The sequence below is a fragment of the Fistularia commersonii genome, chromosome 12, assembly GCF_037954325.1.
Source record: "Fistularia commersonii isolate RoL2024-O1a breed Wild chromosome 12, RoL_Fcom_v1.0, whole genome shotgun sequence".
NCBI classification, from domain to species: domain Eukaryota; kingdom Metazoa; phylum Chordata; class Actinopteri; order Syngnathiformes; family Fistulariidae; genus Fistularia; species Fistularia commersonii.
The window spans coordinates 16,993,878-17,014,566 of NC_141295.1; the positions used below are offsets into that span (position 1 = coordinate 16,993,878).

A 20,689-nucleotide genomic window follows, 5' to 3' on the forward strand; every position below is an offset into this window, starting at 1 on the left:
ATCTAGAGAAAGACCAAAGAGAAGATTTATGGACGTTGTGAGAGACGATATGCAGGTAGCTGGCGTGAGAGAGGAGGATATAGAGAATAGGGTTAGATGGAGAGGGTTGATTTGCGATGGTGACCCCTGAAGGGAAAAGCCCAAAGGAAAAGAAGACTTTGTCACAGGGGTGCAGGACATGTATGACCGAGACAAAGTGATGAACGAGATGGTTTGGACATGCACACTCCTCTGTTCAAGAAGATTATCATTCATTGTCATCAAAATAATGCTGTGCTTTTAATTTGAAAATCCACCGGAAGTGCATCTCTCCCGCGCGCCCACCCTCCAGCGCGCGCAGGTACGCAGGCGGAGGGGGGAGCGCGAGGTGGCCGCCTATTTATAACCCACGGCGCGGCTGCGGCGCGGAGATCAGGCTTGGGAACCGAGCCGAGCCGAGCCGAGCCGAGGCGCAGGGACGGGCAGCGGACAGCCGGGGCTGCGGGACAAACAGGACGGGGACGCGACGCGACATGGAGCGGATTCTCGCGGTGCTCTTGCTCGGGGCGGCGGCGCTGCTGGCCGCACCGGCCGGCGCCGGCCCCAGCACCGGCACCGGCACCGACGGCGAGATCTCCTTCGAGTATCACCGTTACGAGGAGCTGCGGAAGGCGCTGGTGTCGGTGTGGCTGCAGTGCCCCACCATCACCCGCATCTACACCATCGGGGAGAGCTTCGAGGGCCGGGAGCTGCTGGTGCTGGAGATGTCCGACACCCCCGGGACGCATGAGCCTGGTCAGTTTTACGCACGACATGCGCCCTGAATTATTGTGCCCTTTCCTCTGCGGGATGCAAAAAATATATATATATAAAAAAAAAACGCACATCACGCATTAATGCGCAGCCTGCTGATTGGGGAAAAAAAAAAAGAAAAATTCCGGTTGTGCTTTGCAGCGCGATGAATGCGGCGCAGGTGTGTCTGCACGCACATACACCGCATCGCTCCGACGTGAGAGGTGACAAAACCCCGGATATAACGCGCAGAGCCGCCATTTTACTGGTGGACGAGAATCTCTGCGTGCTTGTGCACGGTCGTGATTCTGAGAAAACACACCCCACCGCGCTCCTCTTCCACCCTCCACCCCCCACCCCATCCCCCCACGGGCTGTCCAGCGGATCGGACCTGCAGGCCGGGCCGCAGGGCAGCACCTCCACCTCCGAGGCCTCCATCCGCCATTCCAACCCCCTGCTGGGATGTGATCGCTCCATATATGATACATATATTCATATTTGCGGGGATGAGAGTGATTTTTCAGTGTGGATGGACGCCCTGGATCCATCAGATTGTGGATCCAGGCTAGAAGAAAGGTGAGGAGGAACATCAGGTCTGATGGTCATCACGAGCAAGAACATTGGAATCCAGCAGACTGGTGCGCATTTACATATTTGCACTGTTTAAATAAGCTTTTTGTTCCTCGGCTCAGACGCGACAGAGGCCTTTTTCTAGACTTATGGAAACGGAGCCTGGGCCTGAATGAGCTGTTTGTTTTCCAGACGTTAACACTGAGCTTACTTTTGCATTTATACGCGTCTATTGTGTCGTTTTTCTGGCCGGGACTGGATCGGCCCGTGTTTATCCGAACCCGGTGGACGTCTGACGTCCTTGCGTGGCGCTTTTCCTTCTTAGCAAAGTTGGATTAGTCGTATTTTACAAATTAACGTGATGACTTTCCCCCCAAAATGCAGGTTTTTAAGCCAGGTGGTTCAAGTGGTTGGCGTTTCCGCCTCGCAGCAAGATGGTAGCCGGTTGGATTCCAACAGGGGTGGCCTTTCTGTGTGGAGTGGGGTTCCTCCCACAGTCCAAAAACACGGGAGTAGGTTTATTGGTGGCTAAACCCCAACTGCTGCACCCCTGACCGCAGGACGAGCAGTAAAGATGGTTTTTGAAGCCATCTTAGCGGTTCAATGTCAACCACTTCACCCCGAGGAGACACCTGACGGCTGCAGGCCGTTCTCCTGATAGTGCCAGAGAGTGTATCGACACTCGAGGCAGCGGTAATGGATTAACCTGACCAAGATTTAAGCTCCAATGGACGGAGAAACAGGTCATCCGGTCCTGTCTGGCTTTTAATTGGAGCTTTAGTAGGGCCATCTTATCGGGCAGGATTCATAACCCCGCGTTTTCCTCGAGAACCTCTCTGAAGCCAGAATGTAAATATTTGACAGCCCGGGTCGCAGTGGTTCAACACGCATCATTCTGGGCTCAGGTGTTTTTTTTTTTTTCCCCTCCTCGGAGTGTAACCGTGTGTGTCACAGGTTTCCCCCGCCGTGCAGCCTGCATGGCCGCCGGTGTAATGAATATATGAATGTGCTAAATAAGTCGGTAATAACCGGGTGGGCGTGCGCCGGCATGAGTCACAGTAGCGATGTGGAGCCCTTATTACTACCAGATGAGTTTCCGAGCCGCTGCTACACCGAGAGAGGCCACCCCTCCCCCCTTTTTTTTCACCCCCCCTCCACTTTAGCTGAGCAAAACATCCAGAAGGAGAAAGCGAGAGATGAAGCGAAGACAGGGGAGGGGGAACTCCTGAGACTGATAGGAGTATTACGGACAAGAGGAAGAATGAAATCTTCACTCCCGGTGTCAGCCAATATTTACTCCCCCCCCCCCCGCCCCCCGACCCTTTTTGAAAGTTTAAGGTGGAGCCAGAATAGCGGTTGCCGGGGCGACAGATCGGCTTAGCGCACTGAGCTGACTGGCAGCCTGCGGTTGGCTGGCCGTCTCCGTAAGACGGCGGTCCTGAGCGGATGCATCTGTCAGTGAGCAGCCATCTGTCGTGGGCTGCAGGACGGGAGCCGCCTAAAGCCGAGAGCGTAAACATGGTGGTCAATCACAGACCGCTATGGGCAAAATTATATAATAACATTCACTAGATCTATTTTGATCATTTATATATATGCATGCATTATATGTCTGCTTGCTTATGGAAAAGATTGACAAGATGTCCCTTCCCGTAATTGTAATATCACCAAAAATATGATGTTTTGCTGGATATTAACATACCCAGCAGCGTTAAACCTGCAATATTCACTCGTCTGGTCTCTTTAAAGCGACAAAATCTAAATTTGATGTTAACAATATTGCGTCAGCGACCAGAAACAGTGACACAGCCTCTCGTGTACATGCAAAGGGCTACTTTTATGGCTAAAACAGAGATTTAAGAAACCCTTTAAAAAGCAACCAATCGCTTGGATAGGCAAAAACAAACAAACAAAAAAAAAAAAAACAACAAAGAACGGCGCTTGCGGATCTGCAGTGATGTCAAACCGGAGCGCATATTGCATCAAGTAATGAGACCCCTGTGTCGACACGGCATGGCGGCGAGCAACATCTTCACATCATCTCAGACAAAAAGTCTTTCGTTACCAATACCAGCAGAAAGTCACGTCACGACACATGCTGAGCCTGTTCACTAGAACAATTATAATAATAATAATAATAGTCGCATAATCGCATAAAAGGCCTTTTATTTTTGTTTTTTTCGACCTCTCCGACCGCCTGATCATGGACGCCTGTTTTTTCTTGTGCGAGCACCAGTAGCCCCTGCCCTCCCTTTCCTGGGGCCAGCGGTTAATGTTGCAGCGTTGCACGCTTCGCTTTAATTGCTGCAAAGATGCATGTCTTCCCAGAACAATGGTGATGTGTTTTTCCTCATTGGCGGGTTTCAACATCTCACAGCTGGGTTGTATTTGAGGACGCCGGAGTTAAAATGTGGGTGGGGGTGGGTGGCCGCTCTTTTTCTGTTGAAAGGGGATTCTGCCTACTCTTTTCCTCACGATTGTAACTGGAAACATTCAAACGACGCTCCTTATGCATGGACAAAAAACCCATCCTGCGCAGGAAAGGGCTTTGTCTAAATGTGAGCGTGATGTATTTTTCATCCTATATTCATCTCAAGCGGTAATTTATCAGGAAATGCGTAACGCACCGACACGCTGCACAACGTGGCCCTAAAAAGTGACACACGCTGCAAAGAAGACCATAACTGTGATGAAAGCCGTTCTTAATAAAAGGTGAAGAGGGCCAGCTGTGGAGTCGCTCACACAGATGGTGAAAACAGCTGAAAAGGGAAGAGGAGACAACGAAGTTCGGGGATTAAAAAAAAAAAAAAAAAAAGGGCAGGAATGTTGATGGAGGAAACGGGAACAGTGTGAAAGGAGGGAGTCAGTGCAAGGCGGAGAGAGGAGAGGAGGCGAGCCGCAGCCAGAGGTCATTTATTATACATCAGACACCCGCGTGCATCCTTCTCCTCCTCCTCCTCCTCTTCTTCTTCTTCATCTGCCTCCGTTGTGCTCTCTCTCTCTCTCTCTCTCCCCCTCCCTCCTTCCTTCCTTCCTCCCCCTCCGCTGCCTCGTGACACGCTTTATTCTTTATTTTCCTGGTTTATTGTTGGGTTCTGAGAACCGTCTTTGTCTTTTCTGGACTGACTGTGCGGAGATAAACGAAGCAAACAAACAAACAAAAAAATAACGCTGTCCTGCTGATTCATCTTCTCGCCTTCTGCATTTTTAACAAAAAGCCAAAACATCTCCAGTTGGATTTCCGGAAATTTTTATGGATATTATTTGGGGCCAGATGATATTAAGACGTTAGCACTTCGGAATTTGGGACAAATCTATTGCAGCGTTTGTTTCAGCTGTAGATTTCAACACCGACGCTGTTCATAAGCCTCTCCAATATCTCAAGATATGGATTGACATATCGTTTATATATCATGTTATCTATATAATATGAGAATATGAGCATCTCAGACCGAGATACAGAACATTAATGCCGGAGAAAGAGGTGTCTACCATCAGATCCGACGCTCAGTTCAAATTCAATTCTCCTCTCATCGCAGCTGCTGCCAACCTGCTGATTTGGAGCTTCTAAAAAACTGCAGGGCATCCGACGTTGCCATGTCAACCGCTATCAGGGGGAATCCTGATATAATGACCCATGCTGGTGGGCCATGTGCTAAGAATTAGGAATAGAGAACGTTTTCATGACATTTGAAATCTGAATATTGAGATTTTGATTCATGTTGGCTCTCACGGACATGAGGATACTAAAAATATGAGTGCTGCATGATCATGTCTGATCTGTTGCCGTAGCAGCTGCAGGGGGATCAATACCTTCGATGTGGATTCGTCTCAAGTTACACTTGAATGTGCATCTTTGCTGTGGGTTTTGTATGACAATCATGCAAGTGGGCTGTATAATAATAATAAGAAGAATTTTTAACCTTTAATTAACCTTGAAAAGCTAGTCAAGATTGACAGTCTCCTTTTCAAGGGGGACCAGAAACAATAATAATAAATGTATTTAAAAAGCCCTTCCCATCAAAGAGGACAATCAAATAAAAAAAGAATAATACATTAATTTTCATGGTTGGTATGAGGGTAAATTTTTTTTTTCTATTTTTCTAATTCAGAATTATTATTTAATGATCCACTCCATTTGTGTGCAATGTAATGTGTTTTCTTTCAAACTAACTGCTATCTTTATCGGTTTATAAAGGCATTTATTTGCAAGTTCCAGCGTACGCTGGCATTTATTATCTGAAAGAGAAGATATTTCATTCTCAATATGAATAATAAAATCCATTACAGGACTGTCTCAGAAAATTAGAACATTGCGATAAAGTTCTTTATCTTCTGTAATGCAATTAAAAAGACAACAGTTACTTTTTCATGATATTCGAATATTTTGAGATAGGATTTTTGAGTTTTCTTAAGATGTAAGCCATAATCAGCTATATAAAAATAATAAAAGGCTCGCAATATTTCAGTTGAAATGAATCCAGAATGTATAACATTTTTGTTTTTGTAATTGCATTATAGAAGATAAAAAACTTTATCACAATATTCTAATTTTCTGAGACAGTCCTGTATATGTTTAGATAAAAAATAAGTCATGAAAACTGAATATTGCATGTCTATCATTTGCGAAAGAGGTAGTTCTTGTGCAAATGAAGCCTTCGTGTTCTCAAAAAGACCTATCAAGTATCTGTAAATTCAAGAGTCATTATTAACTGTTCTCTTTCTAGCCTGTGTGTTCGTGTTGTGTGTGTGTGTGTGTGTGTGTGTGTGTGTGTGTGTGTGTGTGTGTGCGTGTGTGCGTGTGTGCGTGCGCGCGATCACATGACTCAGCAGGTAGTCGAATAAGAGATAAAATTTTCGTATCTCCAATTGGAATGATCAGGAGAATGACACAGACCTTGACGGTGTGTTTACCCGAGTGCACCTGTCCCAGTTAGGGTTGCCATGGCGACCGGGACCACAAAGGGTCGTGCTTCCAAGATGACAAGATGACGTATTTCCAGCAGCTGTCATTCTTACTCTGTCGCCAAGGCAACTGTACTGATGAGCAGGTTCTCTTAACATTTCCCGACACACCAGGACGGTCCAGTTGTTGTATTATTGATCCACTAAGAGCGGAAATGATCTCATATTGGTAGAAGGTCGAATCAGATCAACGCCTTTGCACAAAATCCTCGAAACTAAATGATTCAGTGTAACATCATCTGAACAATGAATTGGTTTATATCGACTGAGAGAAAAGGAACTCTGTATTTTGTAACTGACATTTCAACGGTTTATTTTACATTGAGGACGGAAAGATAAACACATCACATGTTAAGAATCTTGGACTCAATCAATAAATATCAAGCCCTCATCTCCATCGCCACATATTATACGAAAATAATTACATCCATCATTTGTCACTGATAGATGTAGGACTACTTTACTAAAAAAATACTATGAAAAAAATAAAAAAATAAATTATTGTTTTAAATAATGAAATAAAAATAATGTGAAAAATGTTACCTTTTCTATTCAGGTGTTTTTTCTACTTGTATTGATTTACTACACAATATTCGCACCATATGTATTCCACTTTATGAAACATAATATACTTTATATTTCCATGGAATTTACAGTACATGTGAAGTTGAGACTTTTTATCTTTAAATGTTCTTATTTCCCAGTGCGAGTGACTTTGCTGAAAGAAACATCCGGTGACTTGCGCGTCACTTGGCGGATTACGAGGACAGTTTTTCCTCCCACGCAGCGTTGCCTCACACTCACTGCATAAAAATCTTGTGGTCAAAAGTTTTTTTTTTTTTTTAAGTGTGCACTTTATGAAGTGTAACTGCAAAACAATAACTCATCAGTCAGAAAAAAATGTGTGTGTTTTTTTAATTGATTCTAAATGTGTATCCCTAAAATGCTCAGCTGTGTGAATGACGGTTGTGTGTCTATAAGTGGCCCTGAAGAATATTATATATATTATAGTAAAGGAGAGCACCATAAAGAATTGAATACTGGATTATAAAATTTCATGCATACTTCAACTTTTTTTTATCAGGAAATTCTCCTATCCTCTCTTTGATTAATCTAGAATTCATCTCAGGCTCTTACTTTTTATCCGTCCCTCTGGAGTTTTATTTATTGCTTGTATGATTTGAATTTAATCCTATTGTTTCTTATTTCATCTGCAGAGAAATAATCTTGTCACTTTCAGCTGCTTTGAAAAACCTGCAGCGCCCTGTTCTGTCAAAAACCAACTATAGGAACATAACAGAAAATGTCTCCGAACATCTGGGAGTTAGATTGAATGATACTAACTTGGCCTCTAACTTCAATAACTGTGTGTGTGTGTGTGTGTGTGTGTGTGTGTGTGTGTCATACATGTATGTTCCTGGCTGCTCTCAGGCCTCTGAAGCCTGTAAAAAACATTCACTGATGTCGGGGTGGAAAGAGTCCTGGAATCATTACGAGGAACTCAAAGGGGAACCAGATTCACGGGTTTAAAAATAATTGAACCCAACCTGCATGCTGTTCTCTGTGTGTGTGTGTGTGTGTGTGTGTGTGTGTGTGTGTGTGTGTTTGGGAGGGGGCTGCTTTACAGAAACGAGAACAATTCCAAAAAGTAAGCAATTAAAAATCAGAAAAAAATAACGCTAACATGAGAAACATTTGCAATGCCCTATCATTATTCGCAACTGATGTAAACAATTATTTTTCCCGCCCCCGTCAGCGCTCAAAGACGTATCTTTCTTCTTCGCTGCGGCGGAAAGTAAATAATCTGCGGCTTCTGCTTAATCAGAAAAGTGTGTGCGGTGTGTCGCCGCTCATACTTCTGTCACTCCCTGAATGCGCGGCCTCTCTGCAGCACTCATCTCATCCACCTCCTTCTCTTTTGTCCGTGCAGAGAAAGGGGGAACGGACGCACTGCAGGTCGTTAGCGGACGAAACAGATGGCGCGGTTCCTTAAAACACAGCTTCACCGAGCGTTCTGATAAAAATAGGCTCTCGGCCATAAAGCCGGTGTAAAGGAGGGCGAAGAAACAAAAGTAGAGATGGCAATGTTTGCACAGCCATTCTGTTTGAGGAACATGAAAAGCATCCATTAAAAGCTTTCCAATGTTTGCCCTGCGTGTTTGTGTGCAGAGAAGATTACCGTAGAGGCGGATTGGAACGGCTGACGGCAAACTAACAAGCTAGATTTATCTGATTTGGATGCACTCAACAGTTTTGATTAATAGCCATGCTAAGATGCTACGAGTGTATCATTCATTCATTCATTCATTCATTCATTCATTCCCTACAGCACTTATCCTGCTCAGGGTTACTGGGGGCTGAAGCTTGTTGTTGGGAACCAATGGATGGTTTGATGTCAAAATGATGTGTGAATAAGCGGTTTAATGCATGTTTCTCTGCATTTGTCCCGGGGGAACCCCAACACCCACCCAGTGACGGTTGGATAATTGATGATGGAGGATGAACATGTTAAAAGAACGGTTCTGTAGTTTGTTTTTAAGGTCATATTAAGGTTCACGATTTTCATGCACCTAATACAAAGAATAATTCGAAGCATCTAGAAAGATAAATTGTGGATTAATTAAATATAGTTAAGTAATTTAATTATTATAAGTCATGTATTTATTTATTGATATATAACTCTATACGTGTATATACATATACACACATGTATAAACACATACATATAAATATACAGTATATACACAAACACACGTATATATATGTGTATATATACATACACACACACACATATATACAGACTGAAAGATGCGCACGTTAACATGAAAATGTGTCTGTGTGTATATATATACACACATATATATATACGTGTGTTTGTATACGTGTGTATACATATATGTATCTATATATATATACACGTTTATAAATATATATATATATAAATATATATACACACATGTTTATATGAGCGTGTATATATATGTATATACACGTGTATGTATATATACACACACATATGTATATATGAATATGTGTGTATATATATATATATATATATATATACACACATGCATACACACACGTGTATATATAATATGAATATAAAATCATACATGTGTTTTTTTTAATTTTTTTTTATTTTACTCTTGATGTTCACATGCTCACAACAGCATCTGATGCTGCAACCCCATGTGCCCCCAAATTGCCCCTTGGTGCCAAATAAAGGTTTTTCTGATTCTGATTCTGACAGGCACGTTAGCCAGACGTCATGTCCTGCATGCGAGTTAAAAGTGTTTAATTCCGAAGAAGCTCTGAATTTCCGTGAAATGTTGGAGAAACAAAGCAGAGCAATGCCAGCGATGAGACAACCCAGATGTGAAGCTGCACTAATTTTGTCCTGGAGTCAGGCTCCGCTCCTCTCCCACCTCCATCTGCAAACCGGTCACTCAATAACCCGCCGGGTTTTCACGTCTCATTGTCTTAATGGAGTTCTGAGCTTTCAACATTCACTTCTGTTCAACCTCTCAGTCGATGAGTCGGCTTGTGAGCGGAGACGTCATGCGTGTGTCCATGGCAACAAATGACCATCAGCGTCAGTGACCTTCTATTCTTTCAGAAAAGATAACAGCGATGACGTCACCGCAACGCTATGTTGTCAGTGGTAGATTAGCAGCGTGCATAAAATGGGACCAAATGTCACATCTGATGCCCGACATCTGGAATTCACCATTTTATATCAGTCTCATGAAAATAGCTTGGGTTGAAATTTGCATAGTATGTCCATATAATCACCGCACCTCTAGCGACTGCGTTCAGCATCCATTATGTCCTGCGTCACCGCGTTTTGCTATCCTATAATTAGGACATCTAACTCAACCTGTATTTCCTTCTGTTAATCAGTTCTGGAATTTGGCACCGGAAACAGACTGAAAGAACTGTGTGTGACTGTTTCCGCAGGCGAGCCGGAGTTCAAGTACATCGCCAACATGCACGGGAACGAGGCCGTGGGCAGGGAGCTGCTCATCTACCTCGCCCAGTACCTGTGCAACCAGTACCAGCAGGGCAACGAGACAGTCATCAACCTGATACACAACACGCGTATCCACCTCATGCCCTCCATGAACCCCGACGGTTTTGAGAAAGCCGCCTCACAGGTGAGGAAAAAGCCTGGGGCGAAACCTGCAGCTGGCACGTGTTTACCAGCTCAACAATTTAACTCCTGACTGCAAATCAGTCAAGAATGAAAAGTGCACTGAGCGACCCAAGCTTGCCGTGTTAACCGGCGTGTTGCGTTCTCCCTGCAGCCTGGGGAAATCAAGGACTGGTTTGTGGGACGCAGTAACGCACAAGGTGTGGATCTGAACCGCAACTTCCCCGATCTGGACCGAATCATCTACGTCAACGAGCGGGAGGGCGGAGCCAACAACCACCTGCTGCAAAGCATGAAGAAGGCCGTGGACGAGAACACCAAGGTGTGCAAATCAATGTTTAGAATGCCCATCAATTCCTATTAGCGTCATTTCCGGACTATTGAGCACACCTCAAAATATGCCGCGCCGGCTAGCTGATCGCTACCTATAGCTTCCTCTTGCTCGCTAAAAATGTCAAAGTCGTCTTCTTCGGTGACGAGGATAAATGTTTTAGCGGCGTGAAGCTCGTTAGCCCCCCCCCCCCTAAAAAAGCTATAAATTAGCCGCATCATTGTTTAAGGCGTAGTGTTCAAAGCATGTGAAAAAATTTGTGGACCGTCATCCGGAATTCACGGTATAATAATAATTTGATTGATTAATGACAAGAGATGCACAGGTTCATTCACAAATTATTAATTTACAAGTCTGCGCTCATGGATACTGTGATAAAGGGCTAAAAGACAAGTTACGCTATTTTTTATTAAAAAAAACAGGCTCTGTCTTTGATTCACAACCACTAAAGCGTGATAAATCACAGCATACAAAAACTATACAAAAGCATTATTCTTATATAGCTGTCCGGTTTGCATTCAAATAAGAGTTTTTGAATATCTGTGTTATCAAATGGAGAATGTTTTTGTTGCAGCTGGCGCCCGAATCCAAGGCGGTGATCCACTGGATCATGGACATCCCCTTTGTCCTGTCAGCTAATCTGCATGGGGGGGACGTGGTGGCCAACTACCCCTATGATGAGACCCGCACTGGTAAACAAACATGTTGTTGTATATAAGAATACAGTGAGGTGCAGAGAGGCTCATGGCTGGTGAGGCACTGACTTCATTACAATCACATTTACAAACTTACAGAGGAGCTTATTCACCATTTGATTGGCAGCAGTTAACACAAGCGCCCCCTATCCTGAGGCAGGAGAACTGCATGCCTCACTCAGTGGCTCTTTGCAGCTGTTTTATGATCGCTCAGTACAAGAAACTAGTAACACACACAGTTGTTGATTAAAAAATCATTGTGCATTGGAAATGTAGTTCATATCGCAAAATGTTTCAACATTTTAATAGAGACAGCACGATGGTCTTAGTGCAGAGTATGCCAGCAGTCAGTCGTCATTGCGCAATCTATGTTGAGGCTCAACAGTCCGCTGCCTCACAGCATGTCCCTTCTCAGTATTTTAACAGTAAATGTGAAAATCCAGCAATTTTGAATAAAAGAAAAACAATAAAACGGGTGAACTTAAATGGAAAATACCTTTATAGTGCAAATCACTGACAAATATGATTATTTATCTATTTTTTCATTTGACATTTTTTTCTTTCCATGCCTCACCTGCCTCCCCTGACTGCACGTCACTGTTTTTAAGTGTTATTAAGTACTGTATATAAAAGTAGTCCAGACAATCAGTTAATACTAATAGCTGTTTCCTCTCAGGCTCCGCCCACGAGTACAGCGCCAGCCCAGACGACGTGACCTTCCAGTCACTGGCAAAGGCCTATTCCATCTACAACCCGGTCATGTCCGACCCACACCGGCCTCCCTGCCGCAAGAACGACGACGACTCCAGTTTCAAGGATGGCATCACTAACGGAGGAGCTTGGTACAGCGTGCCAGGAGGTGAGAGACAAGACAAACGGTCCAAGTACTGGATGGATTAGATGAAAAACGAGGCTATCACAAGAGCTTCTGTCTTCTGCCTTGAGTGTTTGCTCTGCAACTGATGACCTCCAGCCCGTAGTTGCATGAATATGGAAATCTACAATCTGAAAAATGACGGATAACCTGATATTTAGAGAAATGTATCCTTCAGCCCTAAAGGATTATCTCAAAGTTCCCTCAAGACTTAGTAGTATATATATTTTTTTACTAAACTGACCACGGACAGCATAAATAAGTCAGAATCAATTAAGACACACATGTTCAGTAACATCCGATGTCTTCATCTCAGTAATGACAACAATATAAGTTAAAGAAATGGTTACTTTCTATAAATCATCTTACAAATTTTGTTTCAGAATTGAAATGCACTCAGGAATAAAGCCATCCTGGGTGTGAATTAAACTTTGCAATCCTGTTTTGTGCTAATTGAATGACTTTATTTTGCTAAATTGGAATCAAATTCATTCCTTTCTTTTTTAAATCATGACAGAGAATCACCATGAGTAATAGGGGAGAACTTTAAACTGCACAAGGTAGTGCCTGAATAGGTTTTCCATTTTGATACATAGTCAGAAGAAAGAAGGGGGTTCTTAATCTGCAAGCTTTTATTTTGTATGTTCTTCACAAGAAGGGAAAGCTCCGATTTATCTTAGAATAAAAAGCCTGTTTACAACGATTACATTACTTCACCTCAAATAATATCGAGTGGATGATGTTTAATTGCGCTAATGATCTTAGCCTAACATGAAGATGGCATAAAATATACAACATAGTTCATATATTTAAGTCTTAGATGGTCTCAACTTACAGAACTCATTCACAACTAGTGGTTTCAAAGCGCCTTACACTAGATGGCGTTCACACACACACACACACAGACACGCACACGTAGTTGCCAGGCGAGCTGCTAAGCGGACCGTTGGGAGCAAATGGGGGTTCTTGCCCAAGAACACATCTACATTCAGACGGGAATGGAACCGCTGGTGCCGCTCCCTTATATCTCGGGTTATTTTGAGAAGCCAAATGACTTCTTGTCGGTCACTTCACTCACTCGTGTTTTCATTCATCTACCTCTTTTTTCCACACAAAGGGATGCAGGATTTCAACTACCTCAGCAGCAACTGCTTTGAGATCACTCTGGAGCTCAGCTGTGACAAGTTCCCTCCCGAGGACACGCTCAAGACCTACTGGGAGCAGAACCGCAACTCGCTTGTCAACTACATCCAGCAGGTCTGGCAGCACATAGGAACATAAACAATGGCACCTTTTAAGGTCCATTTGATTGCGTAACAGTCTTACCAAAAAGCCAGAAAAGGATTTCCAGGCACAGGTAGCTGAAGGGGTGCTCCTTGGATGCAATGGTTGTAAAAAGAAATTTCCAAGGCGCTCCGCTTTGGAAGATTTTGAATGCATTAAATGAACTGGCATGGTAATGAGAAACATTTAAACCCCGGACGCATAACAGTTGGAAGGAAAACATACAACCATGTTATAGGCTGCAAGGATGGGGTGACAGAACTTTACAGTACTTCCATAGATGTTCACAAGCATGATATTAAACCCGATTCCTAATTTAGGCTTGGGTTTTTGCGGCTTTGACAGGAATGGATGCAGAAGAAGCCCGTTTGCTTGTGGCTTGTTGGTGCCTTGATTACCCATGGCCACCTTAGGCCTTTACCATGCACACACTCCAAAGCCCACAGGATAATTAGACAAATATTAAATGAATAAATGGCCCTAAACAACCGAATTAGTGAATTGGCACAACAGCAAGTTTCATTTTGTCAATGTGTGTGTGTGTGTCTGCAGGTTCACCGTGGTGTTAAGGGCTTTGTGCGTGACCTGCAGGGAAATGCTATTTCCAACGCTACCATCTCTGTGGATGGTATTGCCCATGACATTACCACAGGTAACCTTGGAAGCAATTCGAATCTATGGATGTAGAAAATGTATGTTGCATCTGTGAAGAATCACTGAAGTTGTATGCACAGGGTTTGTTTAACAAAAAATTGATTTCCTTGAGGGTAGCACATTTTTGGAAATACATAGCATCCTATTTATATGTCCTAGTACACACTGACTGTCTGTCAACTACGGTAATCTTTCATATTTTATAAAATTATAATATTCAAGGGGAAAATGTAAGCTTTTCACATAAAACAGACACCTTTTCTAGATTTAACTGAACCTTTGAAACCTTTCCAATAATAGGTAGAAAAACAAAAGTTAAAACGCTTTCTTGGTTATCTACATATGAGCTTTTATTATGTCTGAAAACATATGTATTTCTTTTTTCAGTGAAATTCTTTTAAAATGCGATTTAGCTTGTAAATTGCAGTCATTTGTACTGTGTTGGAGGTGACGGCTTAAATTGGATTAACTTCACTTACTGCTCCATATCCGGGTGTTGTACACAATAAAAACAACCCACACACATTAAACCAGGATTCACGCAAATTACAGGGGGAAAAAAAAATGATACAATGTCGCCACCTAGTGGACATATCGGGTATTGCATCGCAATTGAGCAGCTGATTTCTGTTGTAATTCCTTTTCATTAATCCCGAGAATATATGAGTAAAACCTCCCCGCTCTTCAGTTTGGCGTACTTTCTTTTGGGTTAATTTTAATGAAATACCAATCTTTTCCAGCCAAAGATGGAGATTATTGGCGCCTGCTGGCTCCAGGAAACTACAAAGTTGCAGCCTCTGCACCGGGGTACCTGACCGTCATCAAAAAAGTGGCTGTACCCTATAGTCCTGCCACCAGGGTGAGAGCCACTGCAGCAAACCCACCAAAACCTGCCTCAGAACCTCTGCTGCCCCTTTATCAATGACGACCAAATCACACATTTAGCAGAGAAGACACTATTATTGACTGAACGTCATCAAAAACTTCGTCCCGTCTTGATTTCGCGGCTTATTCCCATTAATTTATCCATAACCAGATGAAAACGGGTAAAAGTATCTGCAAAAACATTGCTTTATATTTCGTTTCTTAACTTGTCATGTTGTCTGTCACAGGTTGACTTTGAGTTGGAGTCCCTGATGGAGAGGAAAGAGGAGGAAAGAGAGGAGCTGATGGACTGGTGGAAGATGATGTCAGAGACACTGAACTTCTGAGGCGCTGGTCGGGCTTGTGATCGGGACGCCTGCACATCGATGTAATATATTCCACATTCTGTGTGCCCGTCCTTTCTAAAAACAAAAGGAATATATTGTCTCTCATTTGTTTCTTTTCTTTTTAATCTTCATTTTTAATGTATTATATTGTTTATCAGTGTCTGGAGTTTCCTCATACTCCTGATCGTTTGAGTATTCTGCAAAAACCCGTACACAGATGGACACAGGAGGAATTTGCAGGTACTTTGGTGGCGCTGAGATCAGTGTTGATTTCTGTGGTATTTAATCCTTTATTATTGTAAACGTGATTGGTGAACCATGGCACCCACCTATATAACCAAGGAGCGGATGAATGACAACCTGTGCAAAAGAGCAGTTTACATGAACGCCACATGGCTCTGTCACCATTTCTGTTTTAAATGTCTCTCCAAGCTTTCGTGTAAACACAGCCACCCTCGCGCACTCACAAATACACACGCCTCCACAGCGTCAAAAATCTAATTATTACAGTTTGGAGGTACGATTCGACATAAAAAAACACTGTCAAACCACTGTAAACCTCTTAATATGTCATGTAAACAATGCTATAAAGGAAAACTCATTTTTCTGTAGGTTAGTGGTCTTGAGAAGCAGTTTTTTTTTTAACTGACTGGAGCACAGCATTGATTTCAGCACAGGATGAGGGATGAAGAGATATACATATATATATGTATTTATGAATTAGAGATAGTGAGAAATAGGAGAAACATGCTTTTTGTAACAGATTAAAAGTAATCAGAAGAAAACAAACACCTGAGACTCAACCGTCTGCCCAAAGCTGTTCTGTTTTAGCTGCACTACACGGGAAATACGATGAGGAACTGGATACTTAATATTAGTCTAGTAAGAGGACAAAGGAGGTTGAACTGACTGCATGGATGTCCAGAGGAATAATTTATTGAATGTATAGCTATTAGAATTTCCAAAATGTAAAAAACACCAAACTGATCAATAAAACTCCCCATTTACGCTGTCAAACTGCAGTGATGTCATCCTTGTTCGGCGGTGTGTCTTTTATTAGCAAAACATTTGTACTACGCATTAAAATATTGAAATACATGGTTTCGAAATAAGCAATCATTCTGTCTGTAGTATCCCACTGCACAACATCACGTTCTCATTAAAGTTAACATACTTTAAATCATAGCCAGATCACAACTGTAATATTTTGCATTGTCTAAAATGTCTAAATCAGGGAAGTCATTTTAGCTCAGAGACCACATGGAGGAAAATCTATTCTCAAGTTGGTTGCACAGGTAAAATCAAGACCTATTAACTACTGTTAATATGTCTATTGCTCTATTCACCCCTGAAACCTGGTATGTTGGCCTTGAGTTTGACACCCCTGCCCGAAATCCTTAACAAATAGATTTGTAAGTGTAAATGACATATCAAAGTTGTCCATGATTATAAAGAGGTGATGTTGAAAACACTGACCAGAGTAAGATTATGTACATGTCAAATATATCCATATGAATATTTGATTTAAAAATAATCCAATAAATGAGAAAGTTTGAAATATTTGACATGAGGGAAAAAAAAGTTGTTGTTTTTTTGATGCATGAATAAATAAATAGCAACGAGTCTATGGAGGGTCTTCAGTCATCCTGGTCATGGTTAATCTTTTTTCAGGATTTCTTCACCTCTCACTCTTGAGACTTCTTCAAAATAAACAATCTTTAACTGGAAAGAAAACCCCGCGTATTTTCCAAATAGAAAAACGAGTGCAGAAAACACACCTGTGTCTCTTCGTCACAGTCTGCGCTCCTCCCCTTCCATCCTCATCCAGCTGCTGGGGTTGTTTTGATTTTCCCTCTGGACAGCAGTTCCTTGTTGTCATCAACTGGATCAATCCGCAGTCCAAAGCGATCCATCTCGCCAGTGAAAGTATCCCAAGTGGATTTGGACGGTTTGTTTTTGGATCTGAACCCGAACATGTGGCGGTATTGACTTGCAACTCTGCCCACTGCTGTTAGCAATGTTGCTATCTTCCGTGCAAAGCAAACATTAGCATGCTCGAACAGTTGACATTGCACCGGCATGCTAAAGCCGATAATTTTCCCGTTGAGACGCTCCTGTGAAACTCATTCTCATCTAAAGGGCAAAGAACAGCTCTTTTGTATATTCTTCTAACCAGGAAATTTCTTACATTTAAATTTCCCTCCAACGAGCGTCGTCTCTTCCATCATGCACAAACGCTGTACGTCGGTTTAATGTGTCCCTCGGAAACTTGTGCACCGAGAAAGGTTCCGGGTGCAAATTAAAGCAAAATTAAGATGCATTATTTTCTTAACGCATATTCTTTTACGCGTTTTAAATCCCAACCCTAATATATATATATATGTAAAACATGTTATACATAACAATGTGCTATTTACGTTATGTTATATATTTTATATTCAAGGATTCAATGAACTTTTATTGCCATACCAGCACCCTTTACGGTATGTGGTATGACATTTGTAAAAGTAAATAGAAGAGCAAAAAAGTTTCAAAAAAAAAGGAGCAAAATGTGAACATGTAAACAAGTAAGAGTAACAATTTAGTAAGCCTCTTGACCCTGTTGGCACTAATTTACCTGTGAAGCAAGGAGTCACATACACATATAGATATACGTACACAGATACAGTCATACACATTAGGACTGGGACTTGAAAGCATTAAAAATAATGTTTGTTAAGAAAATATTGCATTTAAATATATATAAAAGATGAGATAAAATAAGATAAGACAATATAAGATTACCTTTATTGATCCCCATAGGGGAAATTCCTTTGTCACAGCAGTGTAACAGTTCTAATGTCAAAAAAATAAAAAATAAAAAAATAAATATGATTATAAGTATAAATAGAGAGACAGAAGATAGCAAGACATCAACAAATAAATAGACAGCAACAACATCAGGGATAGTAATAACATTAAGGAACAGTAAGGGTGAAAAATACACAATCAGAACTAATCAACGATATAAATACAGTGACACACACACACACATACACACACACACACACACACACACACACACACACACACATGTACAGTATCATGGAAATACTGAGCACTTTACAACTTTTATACTCTTTTAAAGCTTGTTTTGTCTACAATAATTTCTAAATCTCAGTAACATGTAAGAAAAAAAAAAGCATTTAAAAAAATCTAACTCCCTGAGGTGCAGAGGTCAGGCTATTTTGAGCTCATACATTTGCAATGCATACATTTTCAAGTCTGTAATTTTGCCTCAACACACCTTTTATACAGGCACAATTGGCTCTTGAATATTCAAGTAGCTGACCCTGCAATTTGCACTGACATCTCCAGACCAAATCCCATCGGTCAGATAAAATATGAGCTTGCAGATTTTCTGGCTCCAAGGTTTCCTACAACCCACCTACAACACTCCATCACACAGACACAAAGAGGAAAGGGTTTAATAAACCTTGGAGCAGAAAAGCACGTCTGTGCCGTGTCTATTTCCGTTCATGCTGAATTTCACTGAATCATTTGCCAGCTAGGATCTCCAATGGACCTGCTGCAAGTTTGAACTGTGCTCAAAAACCCGATAGAACATCGAGGCTCCAAACAGACACGCCCCCCATCACCTTCGGTTTCACAAGAAAAGAAAACAAACAGACATGAAAAGGACAGTGGCATCCATCTTTTGCACAAAGATTGGATTCTGTCATCGTCATACATTATATTCATTAGGACACAATTATGGCATCAAACACGTCCGACTTGGGCTGAAATAGAAACACTCCACTCTTTCGAATAATACACACGCTTTTCTAACCGTTATATTTTAGTGTATTATTGAATGGCGTCTTTGAAATGACACGCGTCCTGTTTTCAGGACGCTATCTTCTGCCACATGGCACCTTGATATCCTTTTTATTTAAATTTGTAAACTGTAAATTAGATGCTTTATAAATGACACCGTCTAATATTGGAACTCGGACCACATTCAACCACTACAAAACAAGCGTCACAGTTTGGACAGAGTAAAGAAGAAAAAAACATTCTTGTTTTTCATAAACTGCAGAGTTAATATAAACTGTAAACCAAACTGGAATCCACAAACTAGTTATAGAAATGAAAAGGTGGTGGTGTGCACCTGTGATGAGGGCTAAACACATGTGGACAAATTTAATCCATATTACTATCAAGTTTTAAATCCATATTGCCTCGGCAAAGAATGTGTGTTCATATCGGTTCACACACACACACACACACACACACACACACACACACACACACACACACACACACACACACACACACGGCCGGAGAGGCTCGTACTTTAAGTTCAACTCTGCGGTTGAATCAGCTGTTTTCCCATTAGATGCTAACTCTGCAGATCAATGGACCCTACAGCCTATTAGTCATACTGTTCCTGTTAGCTTCTGCCATTAGCATATCCTCATCAATAACATTGATCAAGGTGCTTCTGGCGCTGGACCGAGAGGAAGCCTGATCCAAGTGGACGTCGCCCGACCCGATATTAATCGACAACAGGTGGGGATTTTGTAGAAATATGACAACTTGCCATACTTCAGCTTATTATATTCACTGAGACTCTGACATTGAAAGTGGAGACGAAACGCTCCGTTGAATTCTTGGTTTGCCTTTTTGTGAATTTTTTTTTTTTTTTTTTCTTAAAAATGATCACTGCGCCCTTCCTAGGTTCCGGCATGTCAACGCGGTTGCTGTGGTGTACTCTACATTGTTTAGAAAAATAAAAAAGAAAAGACACACAAATTGTTACATATGCTTTGTTTTGGAGCAGCTTGATGTTAAATGCTGGGAAACGGCACAAGGAAACCTTACTCTGGCGTCTCCACCCAGGAGTGGCAACCTTTCAGAGCAAACAGCCGGGCAACGACAAACCCGTTGTAGGACAAGAGAACACCAGCAACCCAACAGCGTTGGATGAAACCCTCGGGAGGAACAGTACGGGGAACGGCCAACAGCCAAGGAATCAACAAGGATGGAAAAGAAGTGCAAAAGAAGTGAGCAGATAGGAACGGCGCTGCAAGCAAGAAACACAGGACCCTGAAGGCAGGCCCAGCAGGAGTGATATCCGAGGAGAGCGCAGGGTTGACCGTGTGCGCGTGGGTCTCCTCACCGACTGACGCTGAGAAAATAAAC

The 20,689-nt window shown here is 42.1% G+C and overlaps 1 protein-coding gene across 1 annotated transcript; it reads left to right on the forward strand.

The window, feature by feature from the left end:
• Positions 1-340: 340 nt before the first annotated feature.
• Positions 341-16,522, forward strand: cpe (carboxypeptidase E). The gene is made up of 9 exons (XM_086157445.1): positions 341-774; positions 10,264-10,460; positions 10,611-10,778; positions 11,362-11,479; positions 12,159-12,341; positions 13,474-13,613; positions 14,193-14,292; positions 15,035-15,153; positions 15,407-16,522. The coding sequence occupies exons 1-9, from the start codon at positions 513-515 to the stop codon at positions 15,503-15,505; spliced, it is 1,386 nt and encodes a 461-aa protein (XP_086013571.1). The 5' UTR covers positions 341-512; the 3' UTR covers positions 15,506-16,522.
• The last annotated feature ends 4,167 nt before the right edge of the window (positions 16,523-20,689 follow it).

Excerpts from the sequence above, each read along its gene's own strand:
- cpe (XM_086157445.1), top strand. The coding sequence starts at position 513 with ATGGAGCGGATTCTCGCGGTGCTCTTGCTCGGGGCGGCGGCGCTGCTG. Across the intron at positions 775-10,263 it reads CCCCGGGACGCATGAGCCTG|GCGAGCCGGAGTTCAAGTAC; the intron begins GTCAGTTTTACG and ends CTGTTTCCGCAG. Across the intron at positions 13,614-14,192 it reads TTGTCAACTACATCCAGCAG|GTTCACCGTGGTGTTAAGGG; the intron begins GTCTGGCAGCAC and ends GTGTGTCTGCAG.